Below are 23,649 nucleotides of genomic sequence, written 5' to 3' on the forward strand. Positions count from 1 at the left end.
TATAGCTAAAATTACTTATACACTGAATTTTTTTCACTGAGCAATATATTTGTAACATTAACTGTATTTTCCTTCTGCGCTTGGCAATATTAAACAGTAAATACTTTCCTAGTATTTTGCATACATTTAGAACGTACATATCTCTATATTGTGTATATTTGATTACTGAAGAGCACCCATATTTAAAATTTTTACACACACACACACACACACACACACACACACAAAAGAGCGCGCGTGGGAGAGCACTTCTGTGCTCTCACAGCCAAAAAGAGTTCTGAATATAACAACGAGAATCTTAGTGACTTTCACAGATTCCGATGAACTTCCAAGTAACTCCATTTCGCAGTCCAGATATGCCCCCCACCTCTCATGACAAAGTTTTCTTGACGTCACGCACATTATCCACATTTCATTCACTTCAGCACGTCAGATATAAATCCCAGTCTATTCATCTACTTAGCTCCTCCAAACGCGCCGTTCTGCCCTCATCACTGAAAGATCCTGGATTCATTTTGCCTTCTCATCTTGTCTTGAAATTTTCACCTCAAAAATTAATGTTGCTGCTCTTCCGTTTTCCAACTGGTCACATGAGCCTCACATTAATTGTTGCTCACGGCAATACTTCTTTCTGCATAGTTCTCCACACAATCTCGTCTGAATACTGCTTCAAAATAACTGTACGATTCTGACATCGTCAGCGTGGGCGCGATCAGTAGTATTGTGAACAATGAATAAAATTTTCAGCTCCCAAGATTGTCAAAATAATTTATTCATGTAGATGACCCACTTCTGGATTCTCTGTTGACGTCTTCGGTTCTGCAAAAGATGGGACCGAAAACGCTAGGATACAGCAACTAACATAACAGTGCACACAATTATATTCAGAAATTTACATGCCAATGTTTACATCATTACGTAATCTCGTCCATCAGTACACTAAGTGGTGCTATACAACGTATGACTATGTTGGTATCGTGAGCTATACTAGAAGTCTGCATACCAGATTCAAAATAACAGCTATGTACACACATATTATTGCTCCGATTACAAGCGCTCACATTCATCAGCACATTACAACTAACAGATCCCAGCGTAAACATTCTTAGATATGTAAGTACCTCAGCTGGCGTAGTGGTAGAACAAACGGATAGCCTCGTCACACATAAGGTGAATGCAAGGATCTTGTATTCCACATAATTACATATACAGAAGTTATTGTCGTAACATATAAGCCAAGTCAGTATTCTACATATTTAGAAGAACCTGTCTGTAACACAATGCGATACATTTATAAAACGTAATTTATACATGACCTTTTTTTATATAATTTCAGAAAAATTTTAAAACAATTTATAAACATTCTTAATAATTCCTTATCGGTTTCTCCTTTATACAAAATAACAGCCAACACGAGAAACTATAACTACTTAAAAGTCTCTACCTACAGCTAATGGTATCATTTGTATGTTGATTTTAGTACATCAAGGACTAGATCGATACCTACAGGCACAAAAAATGATATTATATCAAGAACACATTCAAGATTTGTGTACCAACAATGGAAATACTTAATGCTCGTGCTTTGATTGTCGCTTACGATATTTACATGAGGTTATCCAAGACAATATGTTACTCGAGGTCTAGGTGGAATCTCATTACTTGTCGCCTATGTGCTGTCTGATAACCTGAGTATAGGTGAACACTCGCCAATGTTTAATATAACTAGGGTACAATTACGACACCATGGGAGATTGCAATCGCTTTTAAACTGAGCCCATGGTCTAACACTACCAGCTCACTTTTACATATGCCTGTTGTTGTTGTGGTCTTCAGTCCTGAGACTGGTTTGATGCAGCTCTCTATGTACAGTAAAGCTGCATGCCCTCGGGAAAAATTACGGCCGTAGTTTCCCCTTGCTTTCAGCCGTTCGCAGTACCAGCACAGCAAGGCCGTTTTGGTTATTGTTACAAGGCCAGATCAGTCAATCATCCAGACTGTTGCCCTTGCAACTACTGAAAAGGCTGCTGCCCCTCTTCAGGAACCACACGTTTGTCTGGCCTCTCAATAGATACCCCTCCGTTATGGTTGTACCTACGGTACGGCTATCTGTATCGCTGAGGCACGCAAGCCTCCCCACCAACGGCAAAAACCATGGTTCATGGGGGGGGGGGGGGGGTACATATGCCTATGCTAGAACAAATATGTTTACGTGATATTCCTCTTACATAACTAATGTCAGAACGTCATCATATAACAGAATATGGTCAGTGTGCAAATCATCATAATTTTAAAAACATTTTTATACAATAAATCCTTAAGACACTTTTTAATAGAGAATTACGTTTCATGCCAATCTTTATATAAAAACCTTTTTCTAAAAATATTTCTAAATTTTTCAACGAATCTTAATATCAAATTACATAAAATGACTAGTTAGTTTGTGTGGCCATCCTCCGCAGCAAGCATATAAATACTTGTTTTGTAAATGAAACAGCGTTTACCTGCTGCCAATTTATTTATACCAGACGCGTTTCGCCTTTTTCTTGTTCTAACCTAACCTAAGGACATCACACACATCCATGCCAGAGGCAGGATTCGAACCTGCTACCGTAGCGGTAGCGCAGTTCCAGAGTGAAGCGCCTAGAACCGCTCGGCCACAATGGCCGGCGACTGTGAGGTAATGGGCGAGTTGTGACGCCCTGGAAATATTCTAAGTTCAGAGTTGGCGGCGACCGCTCGGACCGCGGGGCAGGGCCGATCTCGTTAGCATCGGTGTGCCTCACAATGGCCGGAGCACGTGGTCCATCGAGCTCGTAGCTGGGAATTCCTTGGTGATGCTGTGCGCCGGGAGGGCCAGACTTTTCACAGTTCGTACAGATGTTATTAGTAGCCAGATAAAGCATGATACCTCAAAAAGAAACATGCACATTACTATTATCTGCACGTCGTTTCTGATGGTGAAATCAGGTTTTCAATATCTTTATTAGTTTAAAGTTTAGTATCTGACGGGTAAATTATACAAGTAACACCCAGCAACGAATTTCCAAAATTTAAACGCTTCATCCGATTTCATCGATCGACATGTCTTTAGAAAGCTGTTAGTGTAAACCTAAATTGGTATAAATTACAGGCATGTAACTTGAATAGTGTATGAGTTATTGGAGGCCGATTACTATCGATGGCTTCAGGCCTTAAGGCCTCCATAGTTATAAGAAAAATTGATAGCAGCATACTTATAAATATATTTATTCATCTATGTCTTTGTTTATATCCGATATATACTATTCATGAAGTAATGGGTTAAATATTTACTGTGTTTTAGAAAGCACAGAGACATTAGGCTACTGGCCTATCTTTTGTTCTATTCCTTTGATATATCATTATTTAATTTGTTTATGTATCTATTAATGTGTGTTAGAGGGTGTTTATGGTCCAGCCGTAGGAATATTTATATAATTTCAAGTTATTTAAATGTAAATACAGTACTTCGAATAATTATGTCTGTGTGGGTGCTTTCGCATGAAGACATGGCGCGAGCGCTCTAGCCAATCATAGCGCTCGAGAATGGGGAGACTGGATGGAAGTGAGTTCGGCTGAGGAGTTTTGGAACAGTGCAGCGCGAGGGACAGTCGCACAGGACAAGGGAGGTGCTGGACGGCGCAACGGACGCACAGCGGCGGGAAAGACTTGGAGTGGAGCAGTTTGCGCGTGGTTGCGAGAGATAGAAATATTTCGTAGTGCCGACATAGCGTCTCAAACCACGCAGCCACTCGGCGCAGCTCATGCACAAAGAATTTAAAAATTTAGTTCACAGTGAAAGAGCTAAAAATTACAACGCTCCAAAGAGAATTTCTTTATTCAGTACATTAAGAAGCACTTTGTGCTAAATTTACAGATATGCATCACGTGAAGGAACTGATGGTATGTGTAGTAAAACTACCGAAATCGCATACATTCTTCCACTGTCGGTTGCAACAGGTTTCGATGGAACTAAACGTAGAGTATGCAGGCTTTATGTATCGCTGCGAAGTACGTCGGTTATGTCAAGGGGCACGCCTGGAACAATTTTTCGGTTTAAAACTCGCTGTTTTTGAAATTATGAAGGGAAAATGGGCACAGTACAGGCAGCAGACGGAGGCACACTTTACCGAACAACTGTTTAGGCAACGGCAGTGTGACTACACTCATCGCGTCCCTAATTTTTTAACTAACAAACAACCAATTCAATTAGGGCGCTCACTTGCATACGTGTAGAATATCTCTTCATCGACCCACAGCCTCCATGGAACATATTGAACTCACAGCCATAGTGATAGAGGAATACTATCAAAGTCTATAGCCAATGCCCATAATTCAACTCCGTCAATCAACAGCAAAAAGTGCACGACACCCGACAAAGCAATTAGCGACTGAGCTTTCAGTGGTTTCCAAGCTGACGTAACTTATAGACTGTCAGTTGAAGGTGGTTTAATGTAACAGATTTTTTTCTAAATCCTGTTTGAGAAAATCTAAGTAACCCCGTGTAAAAGCAGGCATTAGCCTAAGTTAACCTGTTTTTTTCCCCAGGCCGTTGCACTGTACAGCTCTCTTTGTTTAAGCTTAAGATTCTCCTTAATAGTTATTAATCTCTGCAAATCCTGCAGCACGTTCACCAATTGTAAAGTTATTACATAGCTGCCCGCTTTTACTTCTGTTACACTTGTATTCGTCGTAAGTGGCATTAAGATTCTCTGAAGTGTAATTCTGCTCACTTAAATTTGGTAGGTGGTCCTATTAAGCTGGTCTTATGGCCGACGAAAGATGTTCCTTAATGGAAACTGCATGTAAAATTATATTACTTGAAATAGTTTAGCCTTGGTTCACATTTTATCATTGGACTTTAAGCCTTTTGTGCAGTTTTTAAAACATATTTTTTTTTTATTGGACTTGATCTCTGACTCCTTATTAAACACCTGTACTGCCGCTACTTAACATTAAAATTATCTCTAGGTTTTCAGTGAAACACAGTTATCGTTTGGCCTTAAGCCCTTGGTGCAGCTGCTAAGTACTCGTACAGTCAGTTGAGGTAACGAACAGCGCCGTAGGTAACTAACACTATTCTAACAACTACTCAGTATTTGAATTATTTGGTAATTCCATTTTGGCGCTGCAAACTGGAGTGACTCTTCTTGTTTCTAATTATCATCTCGTGCATTTTAAGGATTCTTCCTAACTTTGTCTCTTCATGGTAAAGACTTTAATTTTTTGTAAACAAACTTCTTTTCTTGTACGCTTTATTTTGTGGTCCAAGTACTTATCCACTTCCTAACCAGCTTCCTTTCGCTTCACGCCTGCTAGAACAATATCAATACCTCTGCCAGAAAATGAACAAGGAGACAGTTGAAAGGGTTAGTGATGAATAGGGTTTGAGGAAGTCACGTTATGTGAAAAGTCTGTTTATGTAACAATGAAAGCATAGTTATTTTGAATATTGAATAAATTTTCAGCCGGTAAGATCGCTAAAACCAATTATTCATAGAGATGACCTGTTTCGGCAATTCACTGTTGTCATCTTTGTAACTACAAAATATGCCACAGAAAATTATAGGATACTGCAAAATAACCATCGGCCGATCTGCATCTCGTGGTAGCACGTTTATATTAGTCATGTAAGCAGATTATCAAGTGTAATAACAAGTGTACTGCAACAGATATGTTTGAAGGGCGAGAAATGCGAAAACACGAATTAGTTTAAGAGCAGTTACAATCCTAGGTCAGTTTACTATTACATGTTTATATCAAATAATGGAATGAATTTACATAGACAACGGGAGACGACTCTGCATATTGATGCCGGGTGCTGACATGTTTCACCTAGAAAAGGTACGACATGTTATCCTAAGTAAGCACGTTTATGCATCACATTAAAGAGGCAACTAAGTGTTAAATAAATAGATCAGGGATTCAGTAAAAACTATTGCGATTCCATGTGATAGAATAGTGCATGACACGCCAAACAATGAAAGAGAATTCATCTAGACATCGGGTTATGAGGTTCCCGGTAGATGTCGGGTAATGAAACCTCATCTAGATGTCGAATGACAGGTTGTCGTAAATAAGCTTGTATAAACAGCAAATTTTTTAAATAAATTGTAAAATATCCAATCCCCAACAGACGTTGAGGACTGGAATCTTAACACAAGGCACTCCGGTTGAAATATGGTAGCTGCAAGTTTGCTCCATATTCTGCGAGGTTCCTGAAGGCCGATCAAATGAGGAAACTCTTCCTTGGCATCTATTCTCAGAAATGCAACTGAGGGATTTTGTAAGAACAGAGATTCGAGATATTTGTTAAACAGTGCGCAGCAATACATATTACATTGCTATTAACGCTGCTGCTGGTGGTTATGATGATGACAACGACTAATTATTATTATTATCATTATTACTAAAATCATATAAAAATGAATTCATGGGACGGGAAGAAGGTTCAAAGTATCACTATTGCCGCCTGTAAGCCACCGATCTAATGTTGACGGTACGTGCGTTCAGATGTGAAGGAGGGATTTACGTAATGTATTCTCAGACCCCAGAGTTTCCTTCACTCGTCGATAGTGGCATCACTGTAGCAAATTGAACGCAGAAAGAACTGAAGTACGCTTGGCACCAGTTTCTGAAAAGTATAATGATCATCTGCCACTGCACCTGAAACAGTTTCAAGAACTTTAAGAGGCGTCGACAATGGTGCGGAGCGCATTTACCCCCAAGTGTTTCTGGAGAGCAACGAACACTCGCGAAATCCCTGAAACAGAACTGAGGGATATCCTCATAACAGAAATACGTGATGCCTTGCAACCAGTGGTCTTTATGCCATTTACTTATTTTACTCAGGCAGCGGCCCTGCCGCAGTGGATACATCGGTTCCCATGAGATTACCGAAGTTAAGCGCTGTCGGGCGTGGCTGGCACATGGATGGGTGACCATCCAGCCGCCATGTGCTGTTGCCATTTCTCGGCTTGCAATCAGCCTCATGATGCCAATTCAGGAGCTACTCGACAGAATAGCAGCAGCTCCGGTCAAAGAAAGCCATCATAACGACCGGGAGAGCGGTGTGCTGACCACACGCCCCTCCTATCCGCATCTTCAACTGAGGATGACACGACGGTCGGATGGTCCCGATGGGTCACTTGTGGCCTGAAAACGGAGTGCTTTCATTTTACTCACAGCTGTGATTAAGGAACTGCTTGTGAAATGGAGTCGGTAATTTTTATTTGTAAACATGTGCATGACTCAACTGCTCGCCTCTGTTTTGGTAGGCTATGCGTGTCGCATCACATTTGATTATGTGCCGGAGTAGGAAGTGTTAGTTGTTTGAAGTAACAGTTTGTTCTACGAAAGACGGTGTGGACCACAGGAGCTCAGTGACTCGAGCGGCACTTAGAATTTTGTGTGCGGCAGTTCAAAACAGCTCACTTTTCCTCTCGACGTAGTGCCTAGTTTCGCTCTCTCTCGCTCGGATGCTCTGATCTAGTACAAAAATCGTCGATGATATGTGGGTAGCAAATTGCAAATCACTGAAATACTGTTAATTAGTCTGTACTGAGCTATTAAAAAAGACAGACCAAATTTGTGAAATTTACCTCTCACAGACCAGAAATCCAGCGCTTCTGAACAGAGATAAGTGGAACCTCAATTCAAAGTCGCAATGGCGCTGTTGCTTCTTTCAGGAAATTGGCAACATCACAGGAAAGAACGTTTTATGTGCAGCAATTACCAAAATTAGAGTCCATTGTTAGTGTGAAACGTGCATTTCGTCAACAATTCCACGAAGAGCCACTACTTATATGTCCTAAGCAAGCTTTTGACTTTGATCGAATATTTGTAGTAGACGGTTTCATCTGCAAACGGAAATGCACGTGTAGTACACGAACAGAGGAGGTAAATAACGTATCCGTTCAACGTGTGAATAGGGCCGTAGGTAATCGACAACGCAAACAAGTATTGAACCACAGCCGATGTTGGCAGGATAACACCACCCCAGGATGTTAGATTTAAAGACAACGAGCAGAACATCGTCTGTGGCCTCCCATGTTACCAGATATTACCCCTGGGAGTTTCATCTGTTTCGCCGTGGGGTGACTGAAATGTCCGTATGTTTTCCCACTTATGCCTATTAGTCTTCAGTATGTGCGACATCGCACTGTTAAAGCTGCGAATTCGGTAACTAGAGACCAGACGATTCGTTCCCACTTACGACTGCTACTCTTCAAAGGTGCGAATTCAATAACTAGAGACCAGACGATTCGTGTGTTCAAGGAAGAGCTTTGTTCTGATTTATTGTTAGGTATTGTGCTTGCATTAAGTGTATAATGGTTTAAATTTTGAAATCTGAATGTTTACCTGTCCAGGAATGGTGGAGTTATAATCTGTGAATTTAATTTTTGAAATGTGCTCCTTCTTTATGAATATCGGTGAATTTTAATTTAAGTCATGATGGATGAAAATACGGTTCGTGTATCTCTTGGTCACTGGCATAAGATCATAGCGTGAATTTTATTAAGTTATTGCTTGTTTATGAAATAAATTTAACAAAGTTTGGATATGGGAACAGTGCCAGGTGACTGGAAGATCTTTAGTACTTTTCTGCAGTGCAGCAAGCAAATTTTTTTTGGTCTCGTGGCTTGTGCCATTTACTTGTAGAGTTAATAAGGCTAAAGCCCGTCTCACACGGAGCAAGATTCGCTGCAAGTTTCCTTGCTGGCTCGCGCGACGGCTGCCTCGCGGGCTCCGTCGTCTGCTAGCGGGCTACCTTGCTGGGAACCTTGTAAGATTTCCAGGATGGATCCGGTGCTATTTTTCTTGCAAGGTTCCCTGCATGCTACCTGCGTTGGCCAATCATGAGACGTTTCGTTTGTGACGTCAGACGCGGAAAGCTTGAGCGGGAAGCCTTTGTTCATAGTTCCTTTTCTGCTGTTGTGAGGTGCGGTAGGAAGTTATTATAATCATTAAATAATGGCTCCGCAGTGGTCCAAGGAAGCAATTGAAACTTTGATATGTGCTTATAGAGAAGAACAGTGTCTGTACGCAGTGAAAAGCCCAAATTATTACAATAAACACTTGCGTGCAGAAGCACTCGAAAGAGTTGCAAGTGCCGTGTGTGTTGTTCGACCGTACACGACGAGCAAGGAGTGCTACAGCAAGATGCACAATCTACGAACTCAATTTAAAGTGGAGCACGCCAAAGTAAAATCAACGAAAAGCAGTGGCGCTGGGATGAACGACGTAAGTACGAAACTATGAATTTTGTGTTGAATGTAGAAACCTACTACTTGCAAAAATCTGACACATTTAAGACTATTTCCTAGAAATATCACACTGAATATTCACCCGATTTTTGAAAGCACATAATCTTGAATGGTAATGGATTACGATGTAGCTTTCCCACGTACATTTTACTATGTTAATATCAACTTACAATTTTTCAGATATACAAACCATCTTTATGGTACTACGAGAAGTTAATGTTTTTGGCGGATCATTGCTTACCACGAAAAAGTACAGCCATAGGCCTGACTCAACATTCCATGAGTGAGGACAATGAAAGTGAAGAGGTAAGTTACCTATTTACTTAAGACTAAAACTGAATTTCATGGGTCTTAGACACATTATAAATGCAATTACAATACTGTGCTCCACTGTCGTAGTTATTCATACAAAATCATGTAGTGGGTAGTAGTTTTGTAAAATTACTTTTGAAAATGAGGTTATTCTGTTCGAAGCTATTTAAGAACCATAGTAAACCCTGAAGGGATTATTTTTTAAATTTTTTAACCGTTTAAAAATTTGAGCAAAGTAGCCCTAGTGTGGATTAGGCCTAATTTGCTTGTGGATAGGTGTCAGTTTTCTCTGTGGTTTTGATATGGATTATTTCTTCTGTATGATTCCCAGTCTTCATCTGAACTTCCTCATCTGCAATTTGTTCTTATGATAGGTCTTCATCACTTGAATAATCAAGCACTGCCTGGTTTCTTCCTTCTATCAGGTTGTTTACTAGTACCTTTTACTGATTCAGAAGCATTTTGTGATATTTTTAGCAAATGTTCCATTTGTTATGCATTACTGGAATTCTTTCAGATTTTGTGTGCATTGTAATTTGCATATTGGTGTGCTCTTGGCTTTTGTTTGCATTCATACCCACTGTAATAACACTAATCTCGTAAGCAGTATTCCTTTCAATGTGTTATGATTCATCCCAAGTTGCTTCAGGTGTGAAAGACAGCAATGAAAATATTGTGGAGCTATTTTGATCAAATTTGTCAGAGGGAAAAAGTTGCCTCAGTTCCCCTAAAATTGGGGCAAAGAACACCCCCCCCCCACTTTTATAATAACAAAATGTAATTTAAATAGAAGTTACCCCTTATGTAGTAACCGTCTCTTACATTATTTACAAAACTTCAGTATGCTCAACTGTTCATTGGTATGTTATGCATTTCATTCAGTTATAGTATTGCAATAAATTTCAGAACGTTTTGCAATTTACAGACATGCAGTCTCTCTTCTCAAAGTGTGGATATACAACCATGACCACATCAAAACATCGAAGGCTGTTATAGTCTTGATGTGGATGTGATAAACGATGTATGCATTGGGGAACAATGTGGAGAAGCAGCAGCAGCAACAACACCACCACCACCACCACCACCACCACCACCACCACCACCACCACCACCACCACCACCACCTCCTACCCATGCCACTCCAAGCAGGGATGGAAGAAGAAAGAGGCCTGGTGATGGGTACATGAGTGCTGTTGAGGTCATAGCTAATAAAATATGTGCCAGCCAAGACCGCCAACAACCCTCGGCAGAGGTAACTATGGATAGCTGCATGATATTCATTGGTAACCTTGCAAAGGAAATCAAGAGCAATGAAGTCAGAATGCAGTTAATAAGAGACCTTGTAAATGTAACAACAGAAGCCAAACTTAAAGATCTACAGATACAAATGCAGAACTCGAGTGACAGTGAAATTGTGTAAGTTTGTGATTTTCATAATGTACATAAAATAAATGGTATTTAAAATTATTTACTTTATTCCTTTCTTCCAAGTTCCCTTTAATTTCCACTAACATCTTGGCCAACAATATCTTTATTTGTTGTGCAACATACAGTAAAGAATTATGCCAGTCATTGAATTATAAAATTGTCATTCCATTACTTCATTTATGTCATTTACTTATAGCACATCATTCCACTGCCATATGAAATATTGATAAAATAAACGTTTTTTCCCTGCTGTAAGACTTCTATTTATCTCAAACCTGAAATTTTATGAAAGGCTTAAGAGAGAAAATTTAATTGTCTCTGAAAAACAAATGTCAGCCTTTTTTCAGCAATGGTATGACTAGTTACAAATAATTAATCTTCTACTAATGACATAAATTCTATTGGGGTGGATTGATGTAGATATTTGTATAGTTCTTCTGAGATTTAATTTGTACATATGTTTACAATGCTTTGTTGAACTGCTTTGAGAAGTCTGTTTTAAGGGTAACCAGAAACAAATGCGAGAAGTGTTATAAGGTCTTTACAATGCTTTGTTGAACTGCTTTGAGAAGTCTGTTTTAAGGGTAACCAGAAACAAATGCGAGAAGTGTTATAAGGTCCTTACTGCACTTAACATGAAAATGGAGCTTCAAATTTAAAGGTAATATTTCTGCTAATTGAATCAATCAGTTGTTTAGCAAGATCATTTTTATGATTTATGTGCATATCCTCATGGAGCTGAACAGCAACTTTACCAACAGTAAATGCACTCTCAAACATTTAATGGAAATTAATGGTAAAAGTCTAATGACAGATGCAAAAAGGGAAACGTAGATAAAGAAAGCTGTAGTGTTGACTCGTGAAGTTTCTAATAATCCTAATGGTAGCTGTACTACCAACATATTTCATATTAAACCATTTTTTCACTTTTGAAATCAATTTTCCAGGAAGGTAAATTAAATGCAATACTAAGAAATCAAAGAAACCTTTGTTCATGAAGTATCAGCATATTCACAATAAGAAAGTGATGTATAAGAAATAGATAGAACAATTATCAATAGCAATTTCGAAATTAAACCGCTAATATTGTTACATTCACTGCCATGGGGTTCCACTAGCCGAGGCAGAGCCTTGGCTATTTCTGCTAGTGGCCACATTGCAGTCAACATAAGAGACTGCCAAATAAACCATATAAGCTATGTCTAGTAAGGAGAATTGTAAAATAGTTGAAAGAGTAAGTAAAACATTACACTGATGCAGGAAAGAGGACATTCAGTGAAATAGAACTTTCTCATTGTCTGAAAGGAATGACTAAAGTAAAATCCCTGTAACATAATTATATACTAGCAAACCCAGAAATGCTGGACAATTGTATAATATGTGTGGGAATTGGATACACATCTTTAGCACCCCTCTCTCCCCATCCTTATCTTACCACTGTATGATCTTGAGCCTTGATTGGAATGTCTCAATATGAGTAAGTGCATCCATTGAGATAACTGGTATACAGGGTATTCTAAAGACTTCTGCTACTGAGTTTTTGAGGACAATAATTTCAATGACATTTCACAATTTTAATCTGCATACGAATAGGATTACAAAGTTTTCTAATCATAACCCACAAGTGCAACTGGCCTCTTTCCTGTAAATATGATTGCTATGATGAAAACTTAGCAGCACATTTAGTATATAATTTGATTGTACATAAGTAGGAAGATTTATGATAGGGGAAACAACTTGCATAATGGTAGACATGCCAGACTATGTTGGTTGAAACACTGTGTGAATAGGTTAAGCTGTACATTTTCACAGCATAGCAATTTCTTTCTTGCAGTAACTTTATGCAGAAAACCTTAAGACATTTATAAAAAAAGAGGAAAAATAGCCTGTGTCAATATGAGTGAGAGTATCAGATAAAAATACAAAACATATTGGTAAAGATCTTGCTATAGACTTTTGGTAACACCCCCCATCCCCTATCTATCCAGATGTTCATTAGACACTGTAAAAATTTGAAGCAAATTACCCAAGTACTTTGAGATATTTGGTAACAACATTATGCAGACTTGCGTATGTAGTAGCATAGCCTGCATGAAAGCTTTGCACTCAACTGTACATTTAGATCAGGCTGTTTCATGAGAACAAATTAAAATATGCCATTTTGAATCCAGTCAATAGTAAGGATTTCTAAATCTCTGAGTAGGTAAATTACTTCAAGAGTATCACCAATAAATGCAGTAGTTGAGATATGTAGCAAATCATAGTATGAATTTCAAAAGAAGCATGTACTTATGTGACAAATAATAGCAGCTGGAATCTTGTGATATCTAATGATATAATTGTATTTAAGAAATTCAATACAGTTAAAATATCCTGGGATATTTAAATAATACACAGAGATACAAGTCGTCTGCATGATAAGTAATTACAATAGGAATTTAACATGATAGGAAACAGGAGTAAAATAAGCAGTAACATTTTTAACCAATTCTGTTTATGCATTGTATTTGCCTATTAAAATTTTAACAACTGTATCAGAGAAATACATAATGTGACACACTCGTGAATGAAGTCGGCCGTGGCATTTTACACACATCATCCCGGTATTCACCTTAGCGACAAGGGGAAACCACGAAAACCCAAGTCAGGATGGCTTGATATTTACTTAATAAACAAATAATCCCATAACATATATAATGGCTACAGTTAGCTCAATCTCCCCCCCCCCCCCACACACACACACACAGTAAAAAATGTCTTTACATCGCTGCTTTGTTCTGTACACTTTTTAAATATGGACACATGAACTGCAACAGTATTTCCTTCAGAACACTTCACAAGCATTCTTGAACGTGAATCCTATCATGTAGTTGGTGTATCGGTAGCTGCATCTGGAACAGAAAACCAGAAACGAACAGCAGAAAATCTCTTACACACAAAAACAGACACCTATTGTCTGAATAGAAATATAGACAATATTCTTGAATACATGCATACTGATTAAGAAAGTTTTATGCAACTGATAAAAAAATGCACATACTTTGTAGCAGCCATCTATGACAACATTGAGACCTCATAAATGCCTAAATATATTCTCAGAGTTGTACACAGTTCTCTTAACCATATATTGCTTCATTATTCTCTTTGCAGTTTCAAACATACATCAAAATTAATAGAAAGTAGGTAATAGTTCTTACACTGCTAAAGGAGGCTAGTGATAGTGTGCCTGAAAACAGGAAGCAAAATTTAAGGCTGTTCAGACCACAAAAATTTTCAGTTTGCCTTCAGTGTAGCATTCCCCTTTCAGTGATGTGAGGAGCTGCCAAAAATGACATGTCCCATCTTGATAACAGGATTAGATTAGGAATGTGCAAGTTGCCAAAGTGGCATCACATCAAAATAAAGGCACTTTGCCATTGTGCCACACAAATTATTATTATTATTATTATTATTATTATTATTATTATTATTATTATTCAGTTCTCACACAGAACAGTAGCAAAGTGGTGTCTTCTAGTTACTGGTATTTCAAACGCAAGGAGTCTAAAAATCAACTGGTTTACAAACAGGAGTACAATGAACCAATTTTAACATGTTGTTCTGAGACTACCAACATTATTCTATAAAGAAAAAGAGGTTATCAAAATGTAGTAGCAACAAAAATTGGTGTGCAAGGGTAGTAGCTAATATCTGACTCCATGCAGAAACATTGTTTCACAAAGTTTGGGAATCACTGATACAGTGTTAATGGAAGTGGTTAATAGTAATATGGGATAACATCATCATCCCGACACCGTAAAATACTGTAATCCTGTGCCAATATCTGAAGTGAATAACAGGGGATGAAGACTCAGGACAAAGGTGGGAATAGAAGTATGTCTACCAGTGTGGAGCCAGTTTTCCAAGCAGACTAAAGTTAGAGCACGGTGTAAAGCAGCAAATTTGTGATCCAGAGTTATCACTAAATGCTGTTCCCTGTCCAAAAGTGAACAGTAAAACCACATTTGTATTATAAGTTACCTGGAACAGACAGTACTTAAATCAAAGAACATTGTACAATAGGGACTAAACAGATGAGCCAATCCAACTGTTAAAGTAGTAACCTCATATTTTAGAGGTTGGAGCAGGCCCTATTTGGCCATCCTGATTTATGTTACCCCTCATCAAGGTTCTGTCAAGGCCACAACCAACCAGCTGTCCTATCCCAAAAGCATACTTATATGTACACATATATGTATATTTACAAACTATGTCTTTCCATTGTATTATGGTGACAAATACCAGATAATTGTTAGATGATCCTTCGATGAATGAATAAATAAGTAAAATAAAAATAAGCATATAAATCCAAGTGCTATCAATCAGAAAAAAAATTTGTGGAGTACCTTACTACCACAAATACAGTCACCACAAAATTATCTTCCAAAACTGTTAATTTGGGATACATAAATGTGTAGTAGGTCTTTCCATACCTTCTTCATAACCATCAAAGAAAAATATTATTTCATAATAGTGGCTCTCTACATGTCCCAGGTAATTAATTGTGGAGCTGTTATACAAAATAAGATCAGATTTTTGCAAGGTCTTGCACAGGTTCCAATCATTGCTTGAGATACATATAAATTTATATTTATCTCTCTCTCTCTAGATACATATAAATTTATATTTATCTCTCTCTCTCTCTCTCTCTCTCTCTCACACACACACACACACACACACACACACACACACACACACACACACACTCTGTCAATATGCCAAAGGACTGAAAATGAAACAATGAATAAGGTAATGTTTCAGAAACATAGTAAACCATTATGTGTTACCTTCCTGAACACACCTTTCCTGCCATGGAACTCTGCCAACAGTATTGAAATACCATGTCAGATGTTGTCTCACTTCTCTTGCACTGGCTGCACTATGATTTGCACCCTGAGTAGCAATGCCAGGAAGACATGGTAATTCATCTACATTTGGAGGGATATACCCTTGAGAGTTTCTGGCAAGTACAAAATTATGTAGCAAGCAACACACTTTTGTAATGAGCTCTACTTTGGAAACAGATAGTGGAATAGTCTGCAGCAAAATTCTGAATTTGTTTGACATTATGCCAAAGGCATTTTCCACAACTCTACGTGCTCTACAAATTCTGTAGTTAAAAATTCTTTTTTCAGGTGTCATGTCACGTTCAGGATATGGTTTCATTAAATTTTCCTTTAACGCAAAAGCATCATCTGCCACAAACATGTAGGGAACACAGATGTCACTACCTGGAAGTGGAGACTTTGGTGGCAAATTTAATGAACCATCCATGAGTTTCACGAACAAGGCACTCTCTCTGAATATTGCACCATCATTCATTCTTCCATTTCTGCCAATGTCCACAAACAAAAATTTATAATTAGCATCCACTAGAGCTAAAAGAACTATGCTGTCGTGACCTTTGTAGTTTCTGAATGATGAACCATCAGAGCGCAGAGGCCTAAACTTGACATGTTTCCCATCAAGTGCTCCAATGCAATGCGGGAATTGCCAGAGGCTGTGGAACCCATCTTCTATTACTTTCCACTCGGCAGGATCACGTGGACACTGCAAATTACATTTTACTTCACAGTCGTGCCGTACCAAGTAGAAAATCGTAGCAAATACTTATAGCATTTATCTCGAGCTTACCTGTATCGCATTATCTCCTAACACGCTTGCTATGGCCGTCAAAGTCTCTGGTATCATACGGGAGAGCGTGTTGTTCGCTATTCGTGTAGAATAGGCCAAATCTTTGTACGTGTTTCCGGTCGCTAGGAAACGCAGTGTGACAGCAAGCCTAGAGACGCATATTAAACATGTCTCAGATTGATCGTAAAATTACAATGGATTATAAATAAAAATTAACTTTCTGTTTCGAACATATAATAATGCACTTACCTTTCCCGCGCCGTAATTGCCTGACGCATCACGGTGTCTTTCTTCTGAATCAAAGGCGAAACCATACGAAGCAGTTCTTCAAATACCGATACATCCATTCGAATAAAATTTGCAAAGGATGTGCGATCTTCTATCCTATAAAATAAAGTCGTATATAACAGTCATTATTGGTATATTTATAAAGTCAAACAGTAATGAAATGGTGATACTTTTCAAACAAAAGTAGGTGTTATGCGAACTAACCTCAACTCTTTATGAAGCATGGAGAGCACACCTTTCCCAGCGTTTCTCCTCTTAATCCAGTTTTTCGTCCATTCTTTCTCTCTTCTTCTCTCAGTAGCATGTATTTCTGCATCGTTTAGCACCAAAAGAGCTAATAATGCCAGTTTGCTCTGAACATCTGTACCTGAAGCAGCCATCTTCGTTCGATACAAGACGCAGCCGATCACAACACAACTAGCTGCCGATCTTGCACCGTGGGAGAGCTTCGGCATGGAAGATAGCCGGCTCCCTTCCCTGCAAGCCGGCAGGCATGCACGCCATCTCGGAAACTTGCGGCGAACCTTGCTCCGTGTGAGACGGGCTTAAGGATGTGTTCCCCATGCAGTTTGAGAATGCAATGGCATGGTTGTACAGCTACTCTGAGGTCTTTGACTTCAGCCTTTCATGAATAATGAGTGGGATTTGAATCTTGTGAGTCTGTTTGAAATAATGTGCAGTTGTGGAGTCAGAGTTAATAGTGAAGCAGTCCTCCAGAGGTGGGATGGTTCACAGGCCATCGTCCAATAATAATGCCTTAAGCCAGTTGTTAAAAAATGTAATCTCTTTCGTCAGGGATCACCATGTTCATGTTCTAGTTGTATCTCAATGGCGAACTTATGTTCTAATGTTCACTGTACAGAACAATATCTCTCAAATACGCTTGCCTTTAGCTGGTTCATTGTGACTCTCCGGAAGAAGTCTATTGTGTTTCTTGAAGCTTTCCCATCACTGTCTAGATACTTCGGCTGACGAGCGTATCCTTCATCAGGTTACCAGAAAGTTTTCTAATTTATGCAGTTCTAGTAATCTAGTACAGAAGCATTTACAATTTCTTACATTAAATAAGTCATCTTGGTATTTTAACGTGATCTTCTTGTGTGTGCAGAATAAATAAAGTCTCGAGGATTTCAATCATTACATTGCTCCTCCGTCATAAAATGTTAATGAAGTGTCGTCAAATTAATACTACATAGCCTTTTTTTTATGTGAAGGCTTTCGCAGCACATTTTATTGTCAGTTTTGAATTAGTTGGCTCGTGAGATGACAAAATGTTTTTTATTATCGTATCCGTCCGAATATAACCACAACCGAATACAAGTCTGCTTCCGTAGCTCAATGGTCCGTGTGTCTGGCTGTTCGCGCGGGACCCGGGTTCGATTCCCGGTACAGCCAAGTATTCTTTTTTGGTGGGAGGACTGGAAGGGGGCGCACTAAGCCTCGTGAGAAGTAGCGGCTCCAAAGTCGCAAAAGCCGGTAATGACCGCAAGTGTGGTTTGCTGACCACATCCACCTCCATTTCGCACCCGAATGACCCCAGTGGACTAGAACGTTGAGCATTGCTTTTTTGCTTCCTTCTGAGAGAAAAAAATGGTTCAAATGGCTCTGAGCATTATGAGACTTAACTGCTGTGGTCATCAGTCTCCTAGAACGTAGAACTACTTAAACCTAACTAACCTAAGGACATCACACACATCCATGCCCGAGGCAGGATTCGAACCTGCGACCGTAGCGGTCGCGCGGTTCCAGACTGTAGCACCTAGAACCGCTCGTCCACTCCGGCCGGCCCTTCTGAGAGATTGGGAGGGGAGGGGTAAAAGAGAGAAACTCAGTGGAGAAAAGTGTATGCCACTGCACCAGTTTATAAAGCTTTTCACAAAATGGTCACTCTTAATCACTTCTTTTATGTTGCAGTGTAGATAAATTACAAAGAAAAACCTGCCTCCCTGTACGTGTTTCATTCCTGACTATTTTCGTCAATTGTTACCCAAAAACGTTGCCCTCACGATTGTCGAGTCACTGGGCACGCAGCATGTTTTGAATCTGGTGATATTGTGTGTCATGAAATGATAATTCAATCATGCATAAGGCTGGCTGATGGCTTTTTAATTTTACCAGATGGCATGTGCGATTCCCCTCTAGAAGCTAATCGAGATAATGTTTTCAGAGACCGTCTTTAAGTGACTTGTTAACGGCGACATCAAGGACCTGCAGTTTCGAGCTCAAACCATCTGGTATAACCACTGGCCTTCATCTGACGTGTAAAGTGGTCTTTCAAGGTATTCTACGGCAGCATAGTTCTCTTATTAAGCAGCAAGCCACGAGTACAATTCCAGATAGTGGAAGGCCAGTCCATTGTTAATTTTTACTATTCTAATATGACGGTAATTCTCTTTCTTCATTTCGTGTTGTTCTTAATAAAAACTTTCGCCTTTTTATCGTCACTGTCGCATTTCACGTCGTGTCTCAAAAGACGGGCGTTTCTTCAGCGAGCTGATGTAGAGTGAAAGAGTGCCTCTACCGTATTTGGAATACGTGCCTGTATAAGTCAATGACTTACTCGGTAAAATCTACTGTTAGTCTCTGTGATAGCGAAACACTTCGTCGAATGCCACATCTACGGGTAAATCTGCGACACCAACCGATACTATCGCGGAATACCGTCTGAGGTTATGGTAGACGGCATCGCAATTTCGAATTCTTTAAATGGTGTATTTCGCGAGCGGTAGATATCCGACCCTGCTTTTATCATGTAGCTGATAAAGATAAGTACTCTAGCTTCCAGGATATTTTGTAGCTTTTGGCCCTTTCCTTGACGAAACGGCAATTTGCAACTTATTCTCCAGTGCGATACAACGTCGCACATTAGATCCGTTCAAGATATACTTTTTGCCAGCTACTCTGTTTGATAAGCGCTTTACTTGATGAATAACTACAGCCTTACATCGTAAGTATGAGAGGTGGCATGAGCCCCCTCTCATATTTCTATCTTACGATTCTCCTCTCTAGTTGCATGCGGTGGAGGGTTGCTTTTCCTTAACACGCGTACTTCCCACGCAGCGTCTCTCGTCACCCGGGTGGGCCGGTGACAGGCGGGCTCTGTGGAACTGGAGAGAGTTAAGCCGACGTGTGTGAGGCAGTCGAGTGAATGCTTTTCAGACGCCGACATTGTCAAGAGACACGCCCGCTGGGGTGTGAAGTAGCGGCTGGGCTAGAGGTTCCGTTACTTCAGAGAAACTTTGCGAAAACACTTTCTGGCGGGCTACCAGCGAGGCGTGGGAATGACTTGTGTACCCACGCAGTTGTGGCGGGAAAATTCCCGCACTTTCTGCAAAATCAGCACAGAAATTGGCGCCAAGAATCTCCATTGGTGGAATGGTAGTGCTCCGGCAATGGAGTGGAATTTCCGCCGGTTTTCGAGTTGCTGATTGGAACGTAACCACGGCCACTGTCGTGGGGGCGGGAATGTTCGGTGTTCGGCCTGTACGGGTGCTCTGAGTAGTCGGCAGTCGCCTTTCGGTCGAGGACGTCGGAGCAACCAGCCCTCGCCTGCGGTACGCCAGATCGTGTTCTGGGAGATAAGAAGACTGTTGGTAATGTACGTCCGCAGCACCGGCAGATAGGGATTTTCCTAGGTGATAATCAGAGCTCAGCAGAGCGCGCCTGTTCATCCTTTTCTAACTTTGTTCAGTTTCGAGTAGCAGCAATTACTATTGGGTTAGCTGTGTGTCTCTCTTGAGATTTGAGTGGAAAGGAATTGGCTCCACATACCACTTCGTCTTAAACCTCACGATCTAAGTTAGGGACAACTTCACCTTTACTGTGTTTCTATGAATCTCCAATTTTAGCCAATTTGATGTTTTATATTTCCTGTGTCTCTTTTACTATTCTGCGTTTAATCTTAATAAATCATATTGTTATTTTGGACAGAACTTTCTTTCTGTTAATCAATAGAGCAACCCTATCATTCCTCACTATGCTAATGAAACCTTTGTTTATTTAACTTATTTATCAAATTAAATTATTGCAGGTGCCAAACTCTCTTCTACTCCACTAGCAGGGTTGATTAGAGTCAGTTCGCGTATTTGTTTTATCCTTGTGCAACAGCAAAAGTCGGAGTTAGAATAGGGGGGGCTTAGAGCATGATTTACACATGTGGATTCTAGTAGAATTTAGTGATAAATACACTACTAGCCCCGGCACCTCGCATAATATGGCGACCCTTGGCCTCGGATCTTTCCTGTGAATCTCTGATAAACAAACAGGATTCTTAGTAGGAACATTCAATTTTTTTTCTCTCTATTTTTTTTAATGATTAATACCCAAGTTTTTTTTGGTAGTTCCGCGTTTAGTTTTAAGTAGCGGCGCATGACTACAGTTTTTGTTTTCAGTGTATATATTTTTTGTTCATTGTTTTTTTTGTGTTTCGCTGATGTGGTGTCTGTACCGCATCGCACTTTGTCGGATTTGTGTGCGGTTTCTGTACCACATCAAATTGTGTTTGTGATTACAGCGTTGGAACAGCGTTGTTGAAATTTTATGTTTATGTGTAAAAAATATATGGAGTAGATTAATTTTATTGTGCATTTTAGATGAATTTGTTTTTATGAATGATAACGAGAAGTAAGGCACGACTATTATCGGGCGAAGCTAAAACAAAAGAGGATAGCATAATGGATAAGGGGCAGTTTACTGACGGGAATAGGTTCGGAGATGAGATGGGCACATTTTTAGCAGGACAGGACGCCAGGGGCATTGATGAGGAAGGTGATTTGGACGCGATCTCAGAGCAGCGTTGCGGCCGTGATTATGATAGTGAAGTAGAGGATGAAACAGAGACAGGCACACAGGTCGAGACGGTAGCAGAAGTTTATAGTCAAACGAACGAGTGCAGACAGAGGCCAGCTCGGTCACGTCAGAGCTCTAGCGCCCAGGTGTCCAGAGTTACATCGCCCATGTTTGAAGAGGATCAAGAAGATGACGTAAACCCAATACTGAGCTTCCTACGATCAATGAAAGAAGAAGCTGACGAACAGCGTAAGAAGCAGGAAGAAGCTGACGAACAGCGTAAGAGGGAGAAGGAAGAAGAGGAGAAACAACGTAAAAAGGAGAAGGAAGAAGAGGAGAAACAACGTAAGAAGGAGAAGGAAGAAGAGGAGAAACAACGTAAGAAGGAGAAGGAAGAAGCTGACGAACAGCGTAAGAAGGACACGGAGGCAATAATTTCGCATATAGGGGAAATTCGTGGGGAATTATTAACAATAAAGAAAGAATGTGGAGAAGCAAAACAAATGTCAACGGTAGCACAAAAAGTAGCAGGCCTTGCCAAAACTGCAGCAACAGGGGCAATGAAAGTCGCGGAAGCAACTTCTAAACTCGCAGGGCGCTTGCGACGTACAACACAATCTCACTCAAAATCCCTAGCATTCTTAAAAACTCAAGGTAATATCGCGGTTGCGAACTCCACGAAACGAATGGAAGAAGTAGAGAGTCGGATAGCAAAACTAGAGCAAAACGGGCACACGAGCACTGCGCGTTCGGATACCCATGATGGAGTACACAGAATTGTGTCTCCGAGGAAAAGCCCGCCGTGCTCTAGCCCAGTGACAGAGTGCGGAACTAACAATGCACACGCAGAAACAGCAAGTAATAGCTCCAATAATTATAGCCCACTTAGGAGAGTGAATTCTGAGTGCCACTTCCACTGTGATACAGAGGTTGCACATCACAGTTATCAGCAAGATAGAACAGGACACTCAGCAGACGTGCAAGTATCGGAAACGAGTGACAACACCAGTGCGAGGATCAGACAGGATTTTGATCACAATCACTTCCTGTCGATACTGAAATTCCAGAAGTTCAAAGAAAATGGAGGGTCGATGCATCCGAAGAGCTGGGTGATGCAGTTTACAAATTCATTACCGGCATCATGGCCAACCCAGGCAAAATTAGAATTCATGTGTGGACACATCGAAGGCCAAGCCGCGGAAAAGATGCGGGGTGTGGCAGTGACGTGTCGGACTTATCAGGAATTTGTTGGTGCATTCCTGCGGACCTACTGGTCAAAGGAAACGCAAGATAGGATTAAAGAGGAAATAATATTTTGTCCTGAACTGGAAGTGTCCGGGCATAGGAGCGCAACCAAATTTCTTGATGATTTACTCAAGAAGAATCAATTTTTAGATAGTCCATATAGTAACGGAGAAATCATTAAATTTTGCTTTTCCAAATTGCCAGTTAGGTACCAACAGACACTTGTCGGCAAGTGTGGAGCTGACATAGAAGCATTCAAGATTCTATTGCGCGAACTCGAAGTAGTCTTTGATAAACAAGACGCAAAGGACAGGAAGAAGGGGCAAAGTAACAAATACCACCGGCCAGGAACAGAAGACGACAGCAGATTGCATAATCGCACTGGTCAGTTAGGAAACCAGGGTTACGGAAGTCAAGGTTACGCTATTCAAGGTTATGGAAACCAAAGACACGGAAACCAGAACGTCAGGGAGCAGGGTCAATCTAGACAAGGAATCTGGGATAGAAGGAATAACGAACGGCAAAGCGACCGTAATTGGAGAGAGCGAAACCAAGGACAACGGTGGAACCAGGAGATTGAAACCAGACCCGCAAATCCTAATGCACGTCAGAGGAGGGGGAGCCTAAC

At 40.2% G+C, this 23,649-nt stretch overlaps 2 protein-coding genes across 2 annotated transcripts; one reads left to right on the forward strand and one right to left on the reverse strand.

The window, feature by feature from the left end:
- The first annotated feature begins 8,922 nt into the window (after positions 1-8,922).
- LOC126236686 (uncharacterized) lies at positions 8,923-10,635 on the forward strand. Its single transcript, XM_049946180.1, has 3 exons — positions 8,923-9,264; positions 9,468-9,593; positions 10,525-10,635. The coding sequence occupies exons 1-3, from the start codon at positions 8,995-8,997 to the stop codon at positions 10,564-10,566; spliced, it is 438 nt and encodes a 145-aa protein (XP_049802137.1). The 5' UTR covers positions 8,923-8,994; the 3' UTR covers positions 10,567-10,635.
- Positions 10,636-13,515: 2,880 nt separating this feature from the next.
- Positions 13,516-17,454, reverse strand: LOC126258905 (uncharacterized). The gene is made up of 4 exons (XM_049955679.1): positions 17,193-17,454; positions 16,950-17,084; positions 16,701-16,848; positions 13,516-16,616 (listed from the first exon to the last, which is right to left on the reverse strand). Exons 1-4 carry the CDS (start codon positions 17,441-17,443, stop codon positions 15,843-15,845), a joined length of 1,308 nt encoding a protein of 435 aa, XP_049811636.1. The 5' UTR covers positions 17,444-17,454; the 3' UTR covers positions 13,516-15,842.
- Positions 17,455-23,649: the final 6,195 nt, after the last annotated feature.

This window comes from Schistocerca nitens, chromosome 1, assembly GCF_023898315.1.
Source record: "Schistocerca nitens isolate TAMUIC-IGC-003100 chromosome 1, iqSchNite1.1, whole genome shotgun sequence".
Taxonomy (NCBI): Eukaryota; Metazoa; Arthropoda; class Insecta; order Orthoptera; family Acrididae; genus Schistocerca; species Schistocerca nitens.

Excerpts from the sequence above, each read along its gene's own strand:
- LOC126236686 (XM_049946180.1), top strand. The coding sequence starts at position 8,995 with ATGGCTCCGCAGTGGTCCAAGGAAGCAATTGAAACTTTGATATGTGCT. Across the intron at positions 9,265-9,467 it reads GTGGCGCTGGGATGAACGAC|ATATACAAACCATCTTTATG; the intron begins GTAAGTACGAAA and ends ACAATTTTTCAG. Across the intron at positions 9,594-10,524 it reads AGGACAATGAAAGTGAAGAG|ACATGCAGTCTCTCTTCTCA; the intron begins GTAAGTTACCTA and ends TGCAATTTACAG.
- LOC126258905 (XM_049955679.1), bottom strand. The coding sequence starts at position 17,443 with ATGCCGAAGCTCTCCCACGGTGCAAGATCGGCAGCTAGTTGTGTTGTG. Across the intron at positions 16,849-16,949 it reads GCAATTACGGCGCGGGAAAG|GCTTGCTGTCACACTGCGTT; the intron begins GTAAGTGCATTA and ends ATGCGTCTCTAG. Across the intron at positions 16,617-16,700 it reads TAGGAGATAATGCGATACAG|TGTCCACGTGATCCTGCCGA; the intron begins GTAAGCTCGAGA and ends TGTAATTTGCAG.